Source organism: Mustela lutreola, chromosome 1, assembly GCF_030435805.1.
Source record: "Mustela lutreola isolate mMusLut2 chromosome 1, mMusLut2.pri, whole genome shotgun sequence".
NCBI lineage: Eukaryota > Metazoa > Chordata > Mammalia > Carnivora > Mustelidae > Mustela > Mustela lutreola.
In genome coordinates, this window is record NC_081290.1 from 282,824,286 (window position 1) to 282,845,051 (window position 20,766).

At 62.4% G+C, this 20,766-nt stretch overlaps 1 protein-coding gene across 5 annotated transcripts; it reads right to left on the reverse strand.

Annotated features, from left to right (window-relative positions):
- Positions 1-1,982: 1,982 nt before the first annotated feature.
- CDC42BPG (CDC42 binding protein kinase gamma) lies at positions 1,983-20,766 on the reverse strand. 5 transcript variants are annotated; one of them, XM_059146550.1, is made up of 37 exons: positions 20,496-20,766; positions 17,732-17,823; positions 17,567-17,650; positions 17,113-17,208; positions 16,668-16,816; positions 16,063-16,156; positions 15,651-15,851; positions 15,290-15,538; positions 14,842-14,921; positions 13,924-14,021; positions 13,741-13,821; positions 13,365-13,453; positions 13,081-13,260; positions 12,666-12,758; positions 12,437-12,558; positions 12,288-12,360; positions 11,963-12,069; positions 11,761-11,875; positions 11,378-11,526; positions 11,206-11,294; positions 10,751-10,803; positions 10,565-10,660; positions 10,416-10,475; positions 10,043-10,148; positions 9,694-9,827; positions 9,459-9,598; positions 9,276-9,375; positions 8,306-8,522; positions 7,329-7,391; positions 6,626-7,225; positions 5,496-5,593; positions 5,331-5,415; positions 5,083-5,203; positions 4,819-4,936; positions 4,516-4,639; positions 4,295-4,383; positions 1,983-3,313 (listed from the first exon to the last, which is right to left on the reverse strand). In XM_059146550.1, the coding sequence occupies exons 1-37, from the start codon at positions 20,653-20,655 to the stop codon at positions 3,257-3,259; spliced, it is 4,662 nt and encodes a 1,553-aa protein (XP_059002533.1). In that variant the 5' UTR covers positions 20,656-20,766; the 3' UTR covers positions 1,983-3,256. The 5 variants fall into 5 exon arrangements, with proteins under 5 accessions (XP_059002533.1, XP_059002547.1, XP_059002542.1 ...); XM_059146564.1 differs by having other exon boundaries at positions 4,295-4,380; positions 9,276-9,357; positions 10,565-10,663; XM_059146559.1 differs by having other exon boundaries at positions 9,276-9,357; positions 10,565-10,663.

The window sequence follows — 20,766 nt, forward strand, 5'->3', positions numbered from 1 at the left end:
ATCACAAGTAGGCAGAGAGGCAGGCAGAGAGAGACAGGGGGAAGCAGGCTCTCTGCTGAGTAGGGAGACTGATGTGGGGCTCGATGTGGGGCTCGATCCCAGGACCCTGAGATCATGACTTGAGCTGAAGGCAGAGGCTTAACCCACTGAGCCACCCAGGCGCCCCTTTAAGATTTTATTTTTAAGTAACCATTATGCCCAGTGTGGGGCTTGAACTCATGACCCCAAGATCAAGAGTCACAAACTCGGCTCAGTTGATTGGGCGGCTGCCTTCGGCTCAGGTCATGATCCCAGCGTCCTAGGATCAAGTCCCGCATCGGGCTCCTTGCTCGGCAGGGAGCCTGCTTCTCCCTCCGCCTCTGTCTGCCAGTGCTCACTGTCTCTCTCTCTCTCTGAGACAAATAAATAAAATCTTAAAAAAAAAAAAGAGTCACACACTCCACCAGGTGCCCTGGAAGAAAAAAAAAATTTTTAAGATTTTATTTATTTATTTGACAGAGCAAGATCACAAGTAGGCAGAGAGGCAGGCAGAGAGAGAGGAGAAAGCAGCCTCCCTGCTAAGCAAGAGACTCAGTCTCAGGACCTTGGGATCATGACCTGAGCCGAAGGCAGAGGCTTTAACCCACTGAGCCACCCAGGCGCCCCGAAAATAAATTTTTAAAAATGTGAAAATCTTTTGGCTGAATCATTGCTGGGTGTCTGGGAAGCAGCCATTTCCCAGGTTTGGGGAGGATGGTTGCGGGCCTTAGCTTGAGAGAGGCCTCGGGGTCCCTGCCCCCTCTCCGGGGTTCTGCATCTCAGTGGGTGGAAGCAGACATTTCCAGAGGGGGCTGAAGGCATTTTACACTCATTGCACCGAAGTCTCGCCAGAACAACCCATGAAGTGGGTCTTAGGATCCTCCATTTACGGATGGGAGGACGGAGGCGCAGGCGCAGAGAGGTCGGGTAACTTGTCTGCGACTGCACAGCTAGGCTAGAATTCAGGTTGTCTGACTCTCAAGGCTGGAATTCCCAGCGCACCCTCCAACTCCCATTCCCAGCCAGATGTGACACTGGGGCCCCTTCTTGGTACTGTCCCCGGTTTAGGGCTGGCCATGCATCTCAGGGCATAGTCCTCAGCTCCCCAGGCCTTTCCTTTTTTTATTTTCCTTAAGATTTTTATTTATTTATTTATTTGAGAGAGAGAGAGATCGCAAGTAGGTAGAGAGACAGGCAGAAGAGGGGGAAGCAGGCTCCTCACCGAGCAGAGAGCCCGATGTGGGGCTCGATCCAAGGACCCCGAGATCATGACCTGAGCCGAAGGCAGAGGCTTCACCCACTGAGCCACCCAGGCGCCCCTCCCCAGGCCTTTCCTGATCCCAGGGGCACAGGCCGTGTCCTCCCTCCCCATGCACCTCAGGCCTGGGTTCTGCTCAGTCAGGGACCCTGGAGCTGCGAACAATGAGCGCCCTCCCACACCTACCAACCTGGGTGGGGCAACAGGGCGCCGGCGCCACAGGAGGGCCCGGCAGCTCTGTGCCCCCAAGGCTGTTCTGCGAGCGAGCTGTGGGGACCAAACTCGACGGTCCTCTGGCTGCTGCTTGTGTTTGGACAGAGGGAGGCAGGAGGTGGAGGGAGGTATGAGGAATGTACTCCTGGGCTGGCTGCCATGCTGCTCCGCCACAGCCAAGTTCGAGGAGAGCCTCCGCTCCTATCGGGTGACACCGCCATCTCTTCCCACGCGGCTCGAGCTCAGGAGCCCCGGAGCCCCGCCTCTCCTTGGCAGGTTCCCTGAACACTGACCACGTTTCTGTAAACCGTCCCTTTGCTGTTGAACTGTCCTCACCCCCACTGGCATGTGTCATCTGATTCCTGGAAGTATGGGGGAGAGAACTCAATTCTTTAACTATCCCGACATCCCGCTTCCTCCCTCCATCTTTGACCTCTCCCCGCCACCCCAGTTTCTGAGCCCCAGGAAGACAGATCCAGGCAGGGAGGCCAGCAGCTTAAAAAGTCATCTTTATTGGTTTCCAACTGACTCACAGAGCATCAAGGTCAGTCCCTCCTGGGAATATGGCGTTTGAAGAGATAAATACTTATTTTGCCCCCAACTTGTCAGTAGAGGGAAGTTTAATAAAAATAGTAATATAATAACAATAATAATGACTATGATCAATAATAAAATGCCTCCTATGATCCCCTAATACACAGGTGGTTGAAGCTTTGAGAGAAAGGATCACCCCCCCTTTCTGGGAGGGGCCAGAGTGTGCCTGGAGACCCTCCAGCGGCCCCCATCAGGTGCCATCTCCCACCAAGTAGCCTTTATAAATACCCTCCCCATCCTGTCCCTGTCTAGGAGTGATCTCCCCCTGGGCGGATTAGATACAAGGTCAGTTGGTTCACAGGGCCCCTCTCTGTCTCCAACCCCGCCGAGCTCCTCCCCAGAGAGAAAGGCCCCATTAGTAGTGTTCTCCTCCGGGCCCCTCGGCTCTGCTGCGCTCTTCCTCTAACCCTCTCCTCTGGGTGCCTCCCCTCCCCCTCCTGCCAGTCACTAACACCGCCGCCCTCACTTCCTTTCCATCCCGACCTTCTCCGACTTCCTTCACCTACATCCTCCCTCATCTACATTCTCTGTTCCTATTCTCCTTCCCTTTGAAAAAAAATATATTTTAATTTTTAAGTAATCTCTACACCCAACATGGGGCTTGAACTCACAACCCTGAGATCAAGAGTCGTATGCTCTACTGACTGAGCCAGCCAGGCACCCCATTCTCCTTTCCTTTGGATCAGACTCTTGTCTTTCCTACATTGACCCTGAGCAGATACTGCGATACACCCCAACGTGGCCTCACCTACCGTCTAGACAGTCCGCAGTCAAGACCCCCCCGTTGCTCCCAAGGCCCAGTCCTTCTCTACCCCTCATCCTGACTCTTGCTTGCAGGCTTTCTAAGGCTTGGCACTGAAAAGGAGAGCTTTGGCACAATTGCCCCAGGACTCCAGGGAAGATGGGCCCCCAGGGCAGAAAGGGGGCCATTCTATTCCCATAGCTAGCACAGACAGGGGCTGGGAGCAGAGGGGAAAGGCAGGATAAGGGCTGGGAGTCAGGCCCCCCGGGTCCTGGGTACCCAGACCAGCTTCCAAGTCGCTCTCTGACCCAGGCCCTCCCTGAGTCCGAATTTGCACACATCCCGGGCCAGCCGGAGCATGGCATTCCTCAAGCTCTTTGCTCGTTTCTGTCTCTTGGTCCTGGGATCGGGGTGGGCCCTGCCAGAGGGTGTCAAGGGGAGCCCTCTGATTCAGGGGCTGGGGGAAGGCTCCGGGGCCGTTCTGACACCTGGAGGGGAAACAGAAGGAAAGACTCTTTCCTCACCAGACCAGTGCCCCCCACAGGCCTTCCCAAGACCCATCACCTGCTGCATCAGGGCCCTTGGAGGAGGCCAGATGTGAGGTGGGAATAGGACTATAGGAGAAAAAGCCCTGGGTAACTCCTACTTAACCCTGGAGCCCAAATCAAAGCCCCTTTGGTCATTTACTCAATTCTTCATCAGTCAGCAAACACACTTTTCTCTAGGCAGAAGCCAAACTTGACCCTCACTATCGGGGAGCCCACAGTTGAGGGAGGAAGACTGGCATCGGAGGAAAACCGTAGCACAGAAGGATTGACAAGGAGGGATGCGGAGCAGGGCCCGGGTCCTAGGGAGGCTGGTGGCTGCCAGGCAGTGATATTAGTGGAGAGCCTTGAGAGTGGCCTGGACGTTAATGAGAGGGCATTCACGCCAGGGGGATGTCAGGGGCAAGAGCCTGAAGGTGTGAAAGAATATGGCAAGTCCCAGGGCTCTGGGCTCCAGTGGGGGTGGCAGTGAAGAAGTGACCGGAGGGTGAAGGGGAGCCTTCCCAGCTCTTACACCTTCCCCTGTGCCCAGCCAGAGCGGCCTCTCCTCTGATCCTCCACCCCAGGTTGGGCCTCTGAAGAGTTCCCCTTCTGTGACTTCTCCCCATGTGTCAGGCACCCTGTTGTAGTCATCATCACCTCATACAGCTATCATTTCTAGAATAATCTCACAATAACCTCATTTTATAGGTGAACGGGAGGCCGGACATCTCGCCCAGGGCCACACTCCTGGGACAGTGAGGGCCAAGATTCCCACCTAGGGTGACCTGACTCGAGGCCTCCGTTGGGGCCCACTGTGGGGCGAGTCAGCCTCTCTTAGTATCCAGGGCAGGGATGGGCCCAGCTTGTTCTGTGGCTTCAGGTCCCAGCCCGGACAGAACTGCCTGTGCTTTTACAGGGGAGGAGAAAACCCCACCAGCTCACCTGTATCAGGGAGTCTGCGGGGCTCAGAGATCCCTGGGGGCAGGACACGGACTCGCTGGACAGAGATGTCCAAGGCTTCCTCTTCACTGCTCCAGGAGCAGGATGGTAGGGGTGGGGGTGGGGAGGGACACAGAAATCCAAGGTCAAATATGAGGAGTCCAAAGGGGGTGGAAACTTCTGGGAGCGAATGAAGGCAGTGGAAGCAGCGGGGTTGTCCTTACTGGCGTCCGCGTCTCCAGAAAGCCCGTCACTGCCCACGGAGGCTGGGCGCCGCGAAGCCTCCGAGAAGCTGTGGGGACGCTGCGGGCCGGAGCTGCGCGTGCCTCGGCCCTTCCCTTCTGGAGCCTGTTGGGGGGCAGTGCAGAAGGGCTGGGACCGGGCGGTGAAGCCGTAGCAGTGGGGACCCCCGCCTGGACAGGCTGAGGTCTCGGGTCCCAGGTAAGCAGAGGCTCAAGCGGGTCGGGAAGGCCGGTGATTGGCTGAGCCTCCGCATGGCGGCTTGTGATTGGCTCCGGAGAACTCACCCGGGGCAGGTCCCTGGCGCTGGACTTCCCGTCCGTGGGGCCCACGTGCACCAGGTGGTTGAAGTTGGTGGGCGGCGAGATGAGCTTGGAGCGCACAAAGGGGTCCTTCAGCATCTCCCTGCGGGTGGAGGGATATGGGGGGAAGGGGTAACTCCTTCACGCCGACCCTCTCCCCAAACGGACCCGCCCCCGGGACGGGCCTGGGTTTCGCCCCGCCCCCAAGCTCGGGAGGCCCCGCCCAGCTGCCGCACCGCGCAGGTGCACCTGCGCCGCTGCTGCCGCTGCTCTTCCGACACGCGAAAGAAAAAGTGGCGCTTGCTCTTGGTGCGGAACAGCTGGCGTCGGCTGTTGTCAGTGAGATCGGGGATGTCGAACTCGTCCTTCTCTGTGGGAGGAGCAGAGGGCCGGACGGTGCTCCCAAGTGCCCAGGGCCCCCGTCCGCTGGAGCCCAGCGTCACACACCCACACGTGAAGGCACACACTCGGGACTGTCTTGCACACGCACTTCTCACCTGCCAGCCGGTTCCTGAGGTAGGTCAGGCGGACCTTCTCCGTGCCAAAGAGGAACAGGGAGCCCTCCGGGTTTAGGGGTCGCACCTGAGGCAGCAGGCACAGAGGTCAGCCGCGCTCCCCGACTGCACCCCACTCCAGGGCCAGGGGTCTGGGCAGGCCCTCACCTTCTTGAGTGGCACCGTCTGGACCCATTCTGCTTTCCTTACATCAAACACGTCGATGGAGTTCTCGCTGAACACTGTCAGGTAGGGGGCTGCATAGCCTGCGGGGCAGGAGACGTGCTGAGCAGCCCCCGCAAACCAGGCACCTCTGTGGCCTCATCTCCTCTGCCGTGGCCCGGGGAACACCCCCCTGGGTCCTGCCGCCACACAGTAACTTCCACGCCCCACCGAAGGTCCTTCTGAAGACTCCAGCTTGCCCCACCCAACATCCAGAAGAAATCAGATTACAGTCTCAGAGCACTCACTAAGTGGCATGCCAGGCATAGTTCCCACCACTTGGCAGACTTTTTCTCCTTCATTTCTTAAACAACTCTGGGCAGGTCGCGTTATCATCCCTAACTTACAGATGACGCAATGGAACCCCAGAGCTGAGCAGTGGCCAAGGTCACCCAGTGGTGAGTGAGAGCTGGGAATTAGCCCTGGGCAGCCTGACGAAGTCTGTGCTACACCCAACCCACAGGCCCAACCCGAGAAAAGCCTCTGCTTGTGAAGGGAGCTGTGTCCCTGTCTTCTAGCCCAACGCCATCTCACAGTTACCTGCGCATGTGTTGGACTCCTCCACTGCCCTGTTCATTCATTCATTCATTCATTCACTCATTAATTCCTCCAAACATTCATAGCCCCTAGGATGTGCTTCCCTGGGCTGGTGCAGGATGTGATGAAGAAACCAGCCCCAGCCCATTCCACAAGACCCCCATCGTACCAAACCAGTTATTACAAGAAGGTACAAAGAGCAGTAGGGCTGAGGTCTGCACACACAGGTAGGGAAGCAAAAAGAAACAAAGGACCAGAAATGGGGGAAGGCAGGGTGGGGAGCATGAGAGCAGCAATGACAATGACAGAAGTCGTGGTGGTCATTTACGGAGAGCCTACCAGCTCCAAGCCCTGAGCTGGCATCGGGGCTGGACTTGGCTGTTAAGAGTTTGCCAGGTACAAGAAAAACAGTTTAGGCGAGGGGAAGAGCACGAGCAGAGAGGCCCAGGAGAGGAAGATCTGGTGTGGTCCACGGAGGGCAAAGCAGGGGGTGGTCAGGCAGGAGGACCCTCCACAGCCTGGCCCTGAGCAGGCCTTACCCCAGCCCGTGGGCACTGCTGGCCACAACAGCTCGTGGATGCGAGACTTGCGGCCGGCGCTGTCCACATAGACCCCCGCAGTGGTGAAGAGCAGCAGGAACTCACTGAGGCTGAGCTCCACGGCGCCCAGCGCCTCACCCAGGCCCCCGCGGGACGGTGGCAGCTCCTCTGGCACCAGACCGGCCCCTAGCGCTAAGGGCGCAGCCTCGTTGAGCAGCGGGTAGAGGGCAAAGGCACCAGCGGCTCCCACGCACAGCCGGTCGCCCAGCAGCCCCAGGCTCTGCACAGGTGCTGGTGCCTGCAGCTCCCGGATGCGCCGCTGCCAGGGCCCTGGGCCCGGGCCCAGCTGGTAGCAGAGCACTTGGCGCTTGACAGCTACACAGAGTACAGGGGTGCGGGCCTGCAGGATGCGCCCGGCTGCCAGCGCCTGGCAGCCTCGAGACTCGGGGATCTTGGCACCCACCACCTCTGCGCTCTCCAGCTTGGCCAGGGCGAAGAGGCGCACGCTGGGGCCGCGGCCGCACAGCACGACCAGAAGGCCTGCCGCGGGGCTCACAGCCAGCCGCTGCACCCGCCGGCACTCGCCCACCTGGAAGATGTCTTCGGGGTTGGCAGAGGAGAGTATCAGCAACCGTGCCCATCCTCCCCCCGCCCCTGGGGCTGACCCCCACCCAGGCCTACCCCCGCCCTGCCGGGCACGTACCGTTGCTGTGCAGGTGGATTACAAAGAGGCCCTCCTCGGTGCCCAGAGCAAGCCGGTCCTGGTCTGGTAGCGGGAGGGAGAGAATCAGGGCTCAGGGGGCCCATCGGCAGCTGCAGATGAGGCAGCCTGCCCGTCCTTACTAAGCCTCAGCTTCTCCTGAGGACATGGGGACGGCAAGCCCGCTGTCCCTGAGTCACCCGACCCTTTTCTCTCAAAGTCTGGGCTGGCTCTACAGGGGGCCGGGGGAAGGCCCACAAGGGCCAGGGGCAGAGTGAGAGGCCCCCACCCCAAGTTGTGGGATTTGGGGTAAGTCCTGTCACCTCTCAGAGGCTTGTCCCTCCTGAAGTAAAGTAGGGACAAGGGGTCCTTTCTCCCAGAGCTGCCCATGAGTGCCCGGCTCACAGCAGTCCCTGCTCAGCCAGTGCCCTTGTCCCCCCAGTGACCGGTGGACACAGGGGCCCTGTGTCAGGAGGAGCTGCACAGTCTCTCCTGGGGTGCCCACTCTGAGTGCAGGGGGAGGCCCCAGGTCTCCAGGGCAGGGGCTGGCTAAGGCCAAGGTGAGCTGCCTAGGGAAGCCAGGAGGCACTGCTCCCTCACTTCTTCATGGAGGTCCCGCTGAGCCCCAGGCTCCTGGACGAACACAGCGGCCCCACAGAGGGCAGTATGAGGCTCCCCCGTGGTCTCCCCGCTGCCGGTAAGAAAGCCAGGATGGGAGCCCTCATTCATCTCTTGCTAAAGCACTTAAGATGCTTTGAGAAAAAGCAGAAACTCTGAGGCACAGAGAAATGGAGTGGCAAAAGCCTAGACCTAAGCCCCTGGCTCCGGGCTGCCCACAGAGCCATGCCTGGGGGAGGGTCACGGACATAATGCAGAGAGTCTGCAGCTTGTGGATGTAGGGACCCGGCAGGGACCGGGCAGTGACCAGGCAGGAACCCTCCCGACAGGCCCAGGCTCCTCCCCAGAGCCATGAGGCTCACCGATGATGGCGGCGCAGAGTGCGTGGGGCAGCAGCGGCAGCCCGTTGTCATAGGCTTCCTTCAGTGTGTACACAGGCCTTGGCCTTGGCCGCGTGTCCAGCAGCAAGCGCTGCAGTTCGCCCAGCACCTGCAGCCAGCGCTCCCTCTCGGCCTCGCTCTCAGCCAGCAGCAGCACGGTGCACACGGCGGGCGGCACGGTCAGCTGGGAGGCCGTCACCTGCGGGCAGGGGCCCAGGCTGGAGGGCTGTGGACCGACAGTCGGCCATCCCCTCCCTCCCCGGGCCGATGCCTCTTAGCACCATCGGGAGCAGTCAGGCGCCCGGCTGGAAGCTGTCTTCCAGCAGGTGATTTGCCAGGCAGGACGGTCAGACTGGCACACCAAGGCCAGAGCCCTGAGCCAGTGCCACGGTGGGGAGGGATGGGCATTGTGGGAACATCCAGCAGGGCCCGGGCCAGGCTGAGAGGGAAGGATGACCTCTGTGGGGAAGAGACGTTTCCGCTGGAGCCCCGAGGGTGAGTGGAGTAACCGGGAATGGTCCAGGCTGGGGAGAGGCTCAGGTATGGCCTGGGCCGAGCAGAGGACACGGGATGGAAAGGGTCCGTGGTTACAAGGCACTTTTGGAACTGGAGAAAGCAAGCCGTGTTCAGAGCAGAGAGAGGATCCAGAGGGAGGCCGGGGAGGCCTGCAGGGTCAGAAATGGGAGGACCCAAGGCCATACTCAGGAGCACCCTGAGGTGATAGGAAGCCACAGAAGGATCCTAATGGAGCAGGACCCGGCCAGCGTCACAAACAGAAAGCGTGCTGCACTGTGGGATGGAGGCTACGGTAGCTGTCCCTGTGGAGGTGATGGGGTGGTGGGGGCAGGGGGCGGTGAAGAGGGCAGCCACGGAGAAGGACACAGAGAAGCGTGGCTGGAGCAGGGCCATGCAGAGGCGGACGGCGGCCCGGCTCACCCCGCCCGGCACTCACCCTAAAAATGCATGGCAGGTCCCTGGACTGGGCGTGGATGACATCAGAGGCCAGGACCGGGGTGGCTGAGAACTGGGGGTCCCTGGGGAGGTCCATGGAGCTGGTCAGAAGTCACAGGGCCCCTGGCTGCCTCCCCCCAACCCCTGCAGCCCTTCGCTCCCACCACCCCTGCCTGGTACCCACCTCAGATCCAGGGCCTGCATGAGGGCCCCGCTGGCCGGGCTGAGCCGTGGGTCAGGGGCGTCAAACAGGAGCAGGCGGGAGTCACTGAGGGCAGCAAACACGCGCTGCCAGCCGCGCCGGACGCCCGAGGGCCGCGGCACCTGCAGGGTTGGGGGGAACAGCAGGCATGGGAGGGCCCGCCGGGCTCTCAGCCGACCCGCGCTGGCCTCCCCCTCCCTGGCCAGACCCAGCTCACCGACAGGAAGCCCTCGTAGGCTGTGCCCGTGCCCGTTTCGGGGTGCACTCCCAGGGCTGTGCGGAGGAGGTCAGGGGGCACGGGGCAGGGCGGGGCTTGGGGGGCACATGCTGAGTGACAGAAGTAGCCACAGGCTGTGGGGAAAGCAGAAGCCGGTGGTGTGAGGCTGGGTGGGGACAGCCTGGAACCAGGACTCTGAACTGTCACCAATTCCCCCATCACGTGAGAAAAAAAAAGAGAGCACGAAACAGAGCAGCAGGAAAACTGGGGTGCGTCCGGATCAGGGCGTCTCATTCCCTCCCCCAGGAACAGGAGCGGGACACGCAGGTGGAGTGGGGCGGGGTCTCACCGTCACAGCCCAGGCCCTGGCGGCCCAGGCCCAGCATCAGCGAGGTGCAGCGGAGACACTTGGTAGGGGACGGGAAGGTCCGGGGTCGCAGCGCATGCGAACCAGGCTGGGGAGGCAGGACACGCCTGTTACCCACAGCTGACCATGGCCTCCCAGGACCCTGTGGCCCATCCCCGAAGCCACCCTCCGGTGGATCCAGGGGACGAGCCTTGGCAGTGTGAGCCCAGCCCCAGTGAGCCCGTCACGGTGCTCAAACTCACCGCCCCCGTCCCCTGTGGAGTCTGCCAGCCGTGACGCCTGGGGAGGGACCCAGGCAGGGACCTGGCAGAATGGCTTGGTGCCCCCACCCCACTCCAGCCCTCTGGGTGCTGACCTTTGCTGGAGGACCTTCAGCAGGGGCGGTGGGAGCAGCGGGCGCTTTGGGGAACACAGCCTACGGGGGAGGCAAGTGGATGGGTGAGGAGGGCACAGGCAGCCGGGGGGGCCCAGCCCCCGAAACGCGGGACTCACGCCTGTCCTCACCCCCAGGCGCAGGCTGCGGCGGCCCTCTGGCCTCAGCTCTGGCTCCACACCGGGCCTTGGGGCCTCTCCCGAGAGACCAGCATCCTTGGTGGACTCCTTCTGGGCAGTGAGATGAGGAGGAAGTCAAGACCCCTGTGCTTCTCCCCAGGACTCCCTCCAACCGGCCCCGCCGCGCACAGTTCTTACCTCTGAGCTCCGGAGGGACAGGAAGGGAATCAGGGAGTTCGAGGGCTTCGTGTCTGCAAACAGAGAGCACAGGTCACTGGGGGTGGGGCCCTGGCCCAGCCCTAACCCTCGCTCCTGAGGAACTGGGGGCCAGACCGTGCCTCAGTTTCCACCTCAGTGAAACGGAGCACGGACGGCAGGCTGTGGTGGGTACAGCAGGCGTTCTGTAAGTGCTGGGTAACAGTGGGGTAAGCAGCAGAGTCTGGACTTGTCTCCACAGTCTTGTAAGGCTGTCGTGGACCCCCCCTCAGTCCTCATGAGGCTGGAGCCGGAGGCCTCACTCCAGCACAGGCAGGCAGACAAGCACTCACCCTTCGGGCTGTGGGAGCACCCACCTCTGGGCTGTGGGAGCACTCACCCACCCCCACCCACGGGCTGTGGGGACACCTGCTCCCCGGGGCCACGGGAGCACTCACCTCCTGGGCCGCGGGCCGCCAGCTCCTCTCGCAGCGCAGCCAGCTCCTGCTGCAGGCCCTGGTTCTGCTTCTGGGCCTCCTGCAGGCGGCTGGGAGACAGGCAGCAGAGGGCTCGTCAGAGGCCTCCGCAGAGGTCCTGAGCCCCCTTGGCGGGGCCTGCCCGTGCTCTCACCTCTCGGCCTGCAGCTGGGCCTCCTGCATCTGCGTCAGCCGCTCCTGCAGGCTCTGCTTGGCCCGGATCTCAGCCTCCAGCGCCGACTGCAGCTCCAGCCTGGCCGATGCCTCCATCTTCTGCAGCCGCCGTGCCTTCCACTGGTGGTCCTGGTGGCCAGGGGGCGCCAGCGTAAGATGCCTCCCAGGGCCTGGCTGCCTCGGAGGCCCCTCCCACCTGAGCGCACTGCTGTCCACGCCACCTGGCCAGACTCAAAGCGCTAGACTGGCTACTGGCCTGCTGTGAGCTCAGGCAAGTCACCGATCTTCCACGAGCTCAGTGTCCTTGTCTACCGAGGGAGGCTCCTGGGACGCCCGCCCCCCAGGGTGTTCGCAGGCTCTCACCAGCGGCCGGGAAGGGAGCGTCTGGGTGCCCACGTTCCGCAAGGACTCCAGCTCCTCGGCCATCTTGGTGGCCAGGGCCTGCAGGTAGCCCCTTGAGACCTTCTCGTCGTTCACCCTGATGGCAAAGGGGGTTCATGGTCATGGCCTGGACCCTCAGCCCCACCTGGGCCCAGCCCCTCCCCACTACCCCGTCGGCTCCCACCAGCTAAGGATGTCAGCGATCTGGGCCTCCCAGTTGCTCTCCGTCTCCCGCCGTTCACCCTCCAGCTGCTGCTTGCTCTGCTGCTCCCGTTCAAGCTCTTCCACCAGCTGGGGACCAGGCAGGAAAAGGGTCAGTCCCTGGGGGTCCCAGCACCCTCGAGCCCCACCCTAGTTTACCCACCATAGCTCGCCTGCCAGCTGTGGTGCTACCGGGCTGGGGAGACCGCCTGCTCTAGGGCCCTGGCAGCTCGGACCATCCCCCCTGCCAGCTCCCCACTTCCGTCCCACTGCCTGTTGGTCTGTCCACCTCCGTCCGCCATGCTCACCCGCTCCTGCTCGAGGCTCAGCCTCCGGTTCTCTTCCTGTAGCCGGCACAGAGCCTCCTCCTTCCCACTCAGCCTGGGGAAGCGAGGATGGCCCGATGACTCCCAGCGCAGGCCCCCTCCACCCCCCCAACCCCGGCGGCCCAACTCACGCGTGGCCACGGGCCTGCTCTAGCTGCGCGCGCAGGGCCGCCACCTCCTTCCTCAGCTGCGCTTCCTGAGGCCCGGCCTCCGGCAGCCCCGTGCCATTGGTCTCAGAGGCAGTGTGGATGGTCTTGGGGACACGGAGACAGGTCAGGGCAGGGGCCTGAGGAGCTATGGCCCACCGCACTCCAGGGACCCAGGCGGAAGTGCCCCTTGGAAAAGGTTAGACCGCCCTACCTTGACCCGGAAAGAGTCCTTCTCAAGACTTCGTTCCCTCTGTCTCTGGAGCTGTGTCACCTCCCGGCAGAGGGTAGCCACCTGGGCCTGTAACTGTGACGAGGAGGCATGGGGACAGCCACTGCTGACCATGTCCACACCAAGCCACTCCCCCGCCTTGCTACACTCTCTGGGCCCTGGCAGCCATGGCAGGGATGCAGGCAGTGACCGTCCAGCCGGGTCCCCCGGCCAACGCATCCCCTCACTGGGGCCTCGGGCATCCACAGTGGGGGTGCGAAGGTGTGCAGTGTTGCCAGCACCAAGCCCCAAGCTCCCAGGGCTTCTTCCAGCCCCAAGGGGTGTGTATTTATGTGTGTGTGTGTGTGTGTGTGTGTGTGTGTCACAGCAGCAGTCCCCACCTGCCCCTATCACACACCTTCCTGCTGCTCTCCTGGGCTTCCTCCAGCTGGGAGCTCAGGGTCTGGGTCTGGCTGGCTGTGGCCGCTTCTCTCTCCTGGGCCTCCCGCAGCCTCTGGAGCAGCTCCTCCTGCCGCTCCTGGGCTCTGCGTAGCTCCTGAGCCTGCGCCCGCAGCCCTGCCTGAGCCTCGGCCAGCTCCTGGAGGCCCAGAGAGCGGGTGCAGAGGGCAAGGCCTGGAGTCAGGGCACAGATCTCCTGAGCACAGAGCCCTGGGCCGCTCCCCCACCACACCAGGCCCTCACCTGGACGAGCCCGTCTCGCTCCTGCCGTAGCTCGCCGTCCTGGCCCGGGCTCCCACCGTCTGTCTGGGCCTTGCTGTCCCTCGGCGTCTCTGCCAGGAATGGTCACGAGGCCCTTGCATACTGATGGCCTCAGCCACTCCACATGCGCCAAAACCCTCACCCCAGCCCAAGAAAATGGGTCTTCTTGGCCCATTTCCTATGGGCAGGCTCAGAGAGTTTAAAATATTTCCCTAAGACCACACCTTGTGTCCAGAGTCGGGACACGACTGGAATCCAGGCTGGACCCAGGGGCGCCAGTTACACCGCTCAGCCTCCGGGGTGAGGATGGGGGTAAGAGATCGGGCGGGGGGGGCATGGGGGCGGGGGCGCGGGATACCTGACAGCCTGCCCTGTAGAGTCTGCACTTCCTTCCGTAGCCTCTCCAGCTCCCGATGGTCTGAGGAGAACTGCAGGGCCTCTGCGGGGCAGGGGGTGGGCACCCGTCGGTGAGCAGCTAGTCCAACAGTAGCTCTCGGGTCAGACCCCACCCCCAACCCTGGCCGGGCTGGCTCCCTAGTACCTTGGAGCTTCCGGCTCAGCTCCGTCTTCTCCTGCTCCAGACAACGGAGCTGCCGCTCGAGGCCAGCCCACTGCCCGGAACTGCTCTCAGGGTCCGGACTGGGGAGAGCAGGACGACATTTGGTGGCAGAAGCCCCACCCCACGCAGGGCCCCTCCACCTTCCCGCATCCACTCATCCATTCATCCAAGAAACACCCTCTGCGTGCCAGCTCCGGACCCAGCCCTGGGCTCTGTGCTGGCAGAAACAGACCAGACCGGACCAGACCCTGCCCCCAGGATCCCAGTGGGCAGGGCCGTGCCCCAAGATCCCCCAGACCCAGGTTCAAGCCCCAGCCCTGGACCTAAGAGGCTGCTTGAACTTGACTGGTCACCTAACATATCTGAGCCTCAGTTTCCTCAAGGCCCTCTTCCAGGGACTGGCATGAGGACAGTGATCAGGGCCAGCTGGCCCCATCCCCCGTACACGGTGGCGCTCAGAGTGCCGGTTGGATCCATTTGCTGGCTCCTCCGAGTGCCTCCTCACTGCTGCCGGCGTCTCAGGCCAGCCCCTCGAATGATCTAGGTCACCTGGCCCAGTGTAGAATGGGCATCAAGAGGCATAAAAGGCGGCTCAGGGACTGGGAGGGGCCCTTCCAACTCTAGGTCTCTGCTTCTGAGTCTGGGACCCTCTCAGCCTGCGTGGAGGGTCCTCTAAGGGCCAGATGCTGGGATGCGACCCAGACGGGGCATCGGCATGGCTCCACCAGAATTTGAGCACATGGGACTTGTCTCCCCGAGAGCTCAGAGTACGCACCCAGACTCCAGTCACGGACAGGCACCGGGTAGGCCATTCAACCTCTTTCCCGGGGTCCTAGTGGCCCATGTGCCCAGTGACCTCCAGGCCAGGCCTCCCACTAGGTATGTGAGGTCTAGACTCACCTTCCCGAGGTGTAGGTGAAGCCCACGAATGGCAGGTGGTGGCCAGAGAAGGCCCCATGGGAGGGCGGTGGGAGGGTTCCCTGCAGCAGGAGGGGAAGGAGTGTCACACCCCACAGGCCTGTCTCCAGGCTGAGGTTCAAAACCCGGAGACTGCCCTGGGACTGGGAATGCCGACCTCCTCCTGCTCAGATGGAACCGAGGAGGGTGACCTGGTCCCCACCTAAGCAGACCATGACCCCTGCGAGTCCTCACAGCCATGGCCTCCCAGGTGCCACTGAGAGTTCTTCCTCACAAGACCTCCGGTTCATAGGATGACACTTGAGGTCCAAAGACCTTCACTCATTACAACCCACCGTAGCACAGGTGAACCGTAATGCCTGTGAACCTCTGGAGAACTTCTGGGGGCTTCCACAGCCAGCAAGGTCCAGCAGCGGGACCCACAACTCACCGGATGGTTGAGCGTGTCATCATCCACGTCGAAGTTGGAGGTGTCCACGGGCCCACGAAGCTCAGGGATGTAGGGGGCTGTGCTGGTTGCCAGGCGCTCCCAGTCCACGCCCTCAAAGAAGGGGTGGTTCCGGAAGTCATCCAGCCCCCCACGGCCCAGCCGGTCCTCTTGGCGGCACAGCAGCTGGCGGATCAGGTCCCGGGCAGCGGCGGGCACGTCGGGTGTGTCCGAGGGAAACTGCAGGTGATCCTGTAGGCCAGGGGGAGGGAGGGTGCAGGTGGGCGTCCCGGACCCCACCCCCGCCCATGGACATCCCAGCTATGGGGGCTTAGGACTCCTGCCACCCTCCTGGCAGCCAGACCTCGTGGTTCATGATCTTGCCGTAGGTTTCCACGAGGGATTCAGCATAGAAGGGCGTCTCCCCGAAGAGCAGCTCGTAGGCACAGACACCCAGAGACCACCAGTCACACTGTGGGCCGTAGTGGCCCTTGCCCTCCTCCATGGCCTGCAGGATCTCAGGGGAGATGTAGTCCGGTGTCCCCACCGCCACTGACGAATCCACCTGTGGGGGGGGGGGTGTGGGTGGAGGGGTGTCGACACCATGAGGACAGCCTTGGGCTTGGCTAGGCCTGATGGCTCCTCACCAGAGCCCCCGGGTCTGGCCCTGACACTCCCACTGACCCAGTGACCCCACCTGCGGCCTCGACCCCGTCCTTCCTGCCCTGGGAAGCTCTGCGTGCCGGGGGACCCCTGCCCTCACCCTGGGGCCTTACCATGCCGCTGTTGTTGAGCCGGAGACACGAGCCGAAGTCAGCCAAGCGGATGTGACCGTTCATGTCCAGCAGGACATTGTCCGGCTTGACATCCCTGAGGGAGCGCAGGGGAAGGGAAGGGCTTGAGCCGTGTGTGCAGGGGGTGTGTGCAGGCACATGCCTGGATGGGAGTACGTGGGCACACGCATGCTGGCGTGTATCTGCTCACACGCATGTCCGTGAGCATACAGGAACAGTGTGTGTGCATGTGTACAGAGGGCCGGGGGGTGGTGGAGGCTGGTGACGAGGCCTCCTGACTCCCAGGAAGGGAGAAGCTGGTTAGACTGGGAAGAAGGACCCATAAAGATGATCCCTGGAGGGAGCAGGGCCCACCATGGGGGATGCGGGAGTCAGACTGCCCCAGTGCAAACCACTAGCTAAACCCAAGCTAAGCCCTGACTTTCTCACCTGGAGACAAGGGCAGCCCCCCCTCACACAGGGTTTTGGTGGGAGGACTCAAAGGCGTCACGTGTACGAAGCAGCCAGCATAGGGCTTGGCACGTGCTAAGCACTCAACCACTGGCAGCCGTCGCCAGGGCAGTCAGCGGGTGGGCTGGGGGCCCTACCTGTGGACGTAGCCCAGCTGGTGCAAAGAGTGGATGGCCAGCACCATCTCAGCCAGGTAGAACTGGGCCAGCTCGGGTGGGAGGCGGTCTTCAAAGCGGCTCAACAGAGTGAGGAGGTCCCCCCCAGCATAGTAGTCCATCACCAGGTACTGGATGGTGGTGGAAAGGGGGGTGGCCAAGAATCAGACAGTGGGGGGTAACTGTCCTGGGGCCCTCGCTTTTGCCCACCGCCCCATGGTCCTGAGGGGTTCTGGGAAGGCATGAGTGTGTCCCAGCAGCTCTGGGGTCACTAGCATCCAGCCAGAGCATAGGCAGGGGCTCCAGGCCCAGCAGGTGGCAGGGAGTGGAAGCTTCATGGTTCCCACAGGAGGGGTCTCTCTCTCCTCGGACCCAGCATCTCCTTCATCCCCAGGCAACACCCCCCAACCTGGCTGAGTCCCCTCACCAGGTACTCGTCATCTTGGAAGGCGTAATGCAGAGCGGTCACCCAGCGGCTGTCCCCCTTCACCAGAACGTCCCGCTCCTCCCGGAAACAGGCAGTCTGCAGCAGTTTTGGGGAGTGGGGCAGGGGGGAATGGTGGGATCAGGGCCCAGGAAACCCTCCTCCCCAGCTCAGGGGATGGAGGAAGAATCAGTTAGTCTGGGAGCTCAAAATGAGGTTGCCTGTGTGAGCCGGGGCCTGCGCTCTATGGCTCTGGGCCTCAGTGTTATCATAAGGAAAATGGGAACTATGTTAGCTTCTAAGAAGGGCTTATCGTGGGGAAGCAATGGGGGAGGCATGCTCAGCAGCATCGCCTACCCCTTCCCCGGTATGCCCCGTACACCCCACTGGCAGCACCCCCGTCCCCACCCCTTGCCCATTGGTAGGACACCCAAGTCCCATTGGAGCCCAAACCGACCTCAGCCCTCTTCAGCATCTCCCACTTGTGCAGCATCTTCATGGCAAAAATCTGCCCGCTGTCCCTCTGCCTCACCACGGCGACCTGAGGCCACAGGGAGCACCGCGGTCAGCTCTGCCTGGGTGCAAACCCCCTCTCCCCACCCATCCCATGCCTTGCGCTCACCTCCCCGAAGGCCCCTCGGCCGATCACCTTCAAGATCTCGAAGTCATCTCTCTGCAGCCTCAGCTCTTTTACCTTCGCTACGAAGGGGCTGGCTGAGGGGACACAGAGCAGAGCTCAGGGACCCCAAGGGGAGGGCCCCGGCTCCGGCTCTTGCCTGGGGAAAGCAGGAGCTGCGACCCCCACAAGGCCAGGGCAGGGATGGCCTCCCCAGGGGGGGGGGGGGAGTCTCTGGCCAAGTTGCTGAGAGGGGCTGCACCATCCCCGCTTCAGTCGTGGAGTAAGCAGCACGGAAGGTGGGCTTTGCTGACCACCTGGCCCCCAGACCTCCTGAAATCCAGGGTTCCCTGACTCTAGGTAGTCTTGGTTCCAGGGGCTGATGGAACTTGTAGTCCTTCCCAGTCTGGGGCTGACTCTGGCTGACCAGGTCACCCTGGGGAGGAAGGGGATACACCATTCCCACCCTCAGCTCACAGTTCTTGGCACCTGGCAGGACCAGGCCCGGGCCTGTCTTGGGAAACTGGACAGACGACATTCCTTGTCCCCAGAGAGGCTTCCCTGCCACTGGGAGCTGGGAGCCCTGGTCTTGGGACCCTATAGGCACGGAGGTACCTGGCTGGGAGGGAGGCCTGGGGCAGCCCCAGAGGACAGGACACACGGTGGCTCTGCAGGGCTCCGGGAGGGCAGGCTTTGTGTGCCCTATGTGGGGCCTTCTCAGTCTGGAGGCATAAATAGGTCTGCCCACGTTCTCACAAGACTTAAAAACAGAGCCAAAAAACCTTTCCCTGGCGCCTGACGCTGGCACCTGAGGGAGTGAACCCTCAAGATCTCCTCCAGGCCTGACCAGCCCTACAACTCTAGGCCCTGCCTCCCTCTCTGGACTCGGCTTTCACCCAGGCGAGAACCCCCTCTTCTCCCAGTCCCCTATACTCCCTGGAGGGGCATCTCCAGCCACTCCCAGGCCCTTTCCAGGCCCTGAGAAGCCACAGGCCTAGGGAGGGGATTGGAGCCTGGAAACTCAGGGAGGCAAGAATGGGTGGTGGGGTTGGGGGGCAGCTGCAGTCTGGCTCCCTGCCTCAGTTTCCCCCGGCCAGCAGGTAAACTCCCTGCCAGCTGGGCGGGTCTGTGGGTGGGACAGAGAGCTGCTCCACAGGTTTATCAGGCAGAACCCCCGCAGCAGGGGTGGTGTGCAAACCTCATTACAGAAATTAATTGTCTCTTTCCCAGGTCTGTGTGTGCAGCTGGGAAGAAGCAGCCACAGGCATCCGGGGGGGAACTGAGGCCAGGGTGGCTACCTGTCAGCCAGACAAGAACCAAAACCCGGGGCCCACAGTCGGGAGGATCAAGGTCTCCAGGACAAGCTGCCCAGTCCTCTTGCCTTGCCACAGGGGGTGGGGGCTCTGGGCTGGTGCGGGGACAAGTTGGAGCAGGAGCAGAGTGAGTCACCGCCCTGCTGGGTTACCTCGGGAGATGTCAACACACAGGCCCCCATGCTGGGGTCCTGGGCAGAGACACTAGAGGCTGGCAGGGAGGAGCACATGTGTGTGCAAATACACACACACGCGTGTGTGGGCGTCACAGCAGGTGGTGACAATGCGGTCAGAAACACAGGAGTAAGGTGCAAAAAAGTCCCAAGGAGAGTGGCAGGTACCAGAGGCAGGGGCTTCCTAGCTGCCCTCATCCTGGAGGAAAGGGCTAGGCTCGGAGCCAGCTCACTGGACTGTCTTGTGGGCCCCCAACCAGGCCAGGCCTTGTGCCTACCCAGAGCTAAGGAGTGCCGGGAACGCTAGTCACCCACTGGGCAAACACTGGCCTCACCCCACCCTCCCGGCCAGGCTTCATGCCCTCCCCCCACCACGGCCTGGCCAGGCATAACCAGGGAGGCCCAGGGCTGGTGCCAGGCTGGTGCCAGGCTGGTGCCCGGCTGGTGCCCACACTGGGTTGACCGTTGCTCTGGGTCACCCATTTCCAGTGACTCAGAGGAGTCAACTAGGAGGGGGTGCAGACCCACCTCCAGCCGGACCCCCCACCCCCACCCTGGGGAACAGACTCAGGAAGCCTGGCCAGCGACCTGCACAGGGAAAGGGGCTGAGGTTGGTGCCTGTGTCCAGTTTGGGGTGGCCTTGTGTGCCATGAGATGGACGTGTTTGTGTGTGTGTGTGCGTGTGTAGGAATGTGCAGGTATGCAATCCCCATGGATCTGTGAGTAGTAGGCAAGTGTGTAACAGCCAGTGTGGCTGGGATGGCATTCAGGGTGAAGTGTGGGGCTCCCCGGGTCTCTCCTTGAGCTGTGAGGATCTCAGCATGTCTGTGCGGTATGTGGGAGACTGAGAAAGCGTGTGTGTCGGTGCGTGAGACACACGGGTCTGCGTGTGTGCCTGTTTGCTCTCCAGGGTCATGAAGTATGACGGGTGAGTGAGGAGTCCCTGACCCGATTCTGTAGCACATGTGAGGTGGACACGAGTCTGAGGTCTACACTTGAGACCAAGCTTGTGTGTGTCTGCGTAAGTTGTGTATTGTGAACACGCGCCAGCTTCTGTGAGTGGGAAGGAGTGTGTGTGTGAGTCTGAGGGAGGGTAAGGTGTACAGCTGAGAGGGCCCAAGGGGTCCGGTGGCACATGTCAGGGCCAGTGCGGGCTCTATGCGGGTAGCTCGTCGGGGTGCCGCTCCCCGCGGGAGGGTCTGTGGGCGCACGGCGCGGGAGGGAGAGGGTCTCCGCGCGGTGTCCCTCGAGCCGCCCCACCTCGGTCCCGCCCGAGTCACTCACCCCAGCTCAGGAACTGCGCTACGTTGCGCTCCCGCCGGAGGGGGGCGCTGCTGAGCTCGTGGTGCAGCCCCAGCAGCAGATCCAGGAGGCCGTCGAGCCCGGGGCCACCGCCGGCCTCGCCCCGCGCCAGCCGCTCCAGCGCGCGCAGCCGCCGCTCCATGGCTGCGGCCGGAGCCCCGCGCCCGGGCTAGAGCCGGGACGCTCGCATGCCAGCCCGTCGGCCCGTCCGTCTGTCGGTCCGCGGGTCGTCCGCGAGTCCTCCCCCCACCCC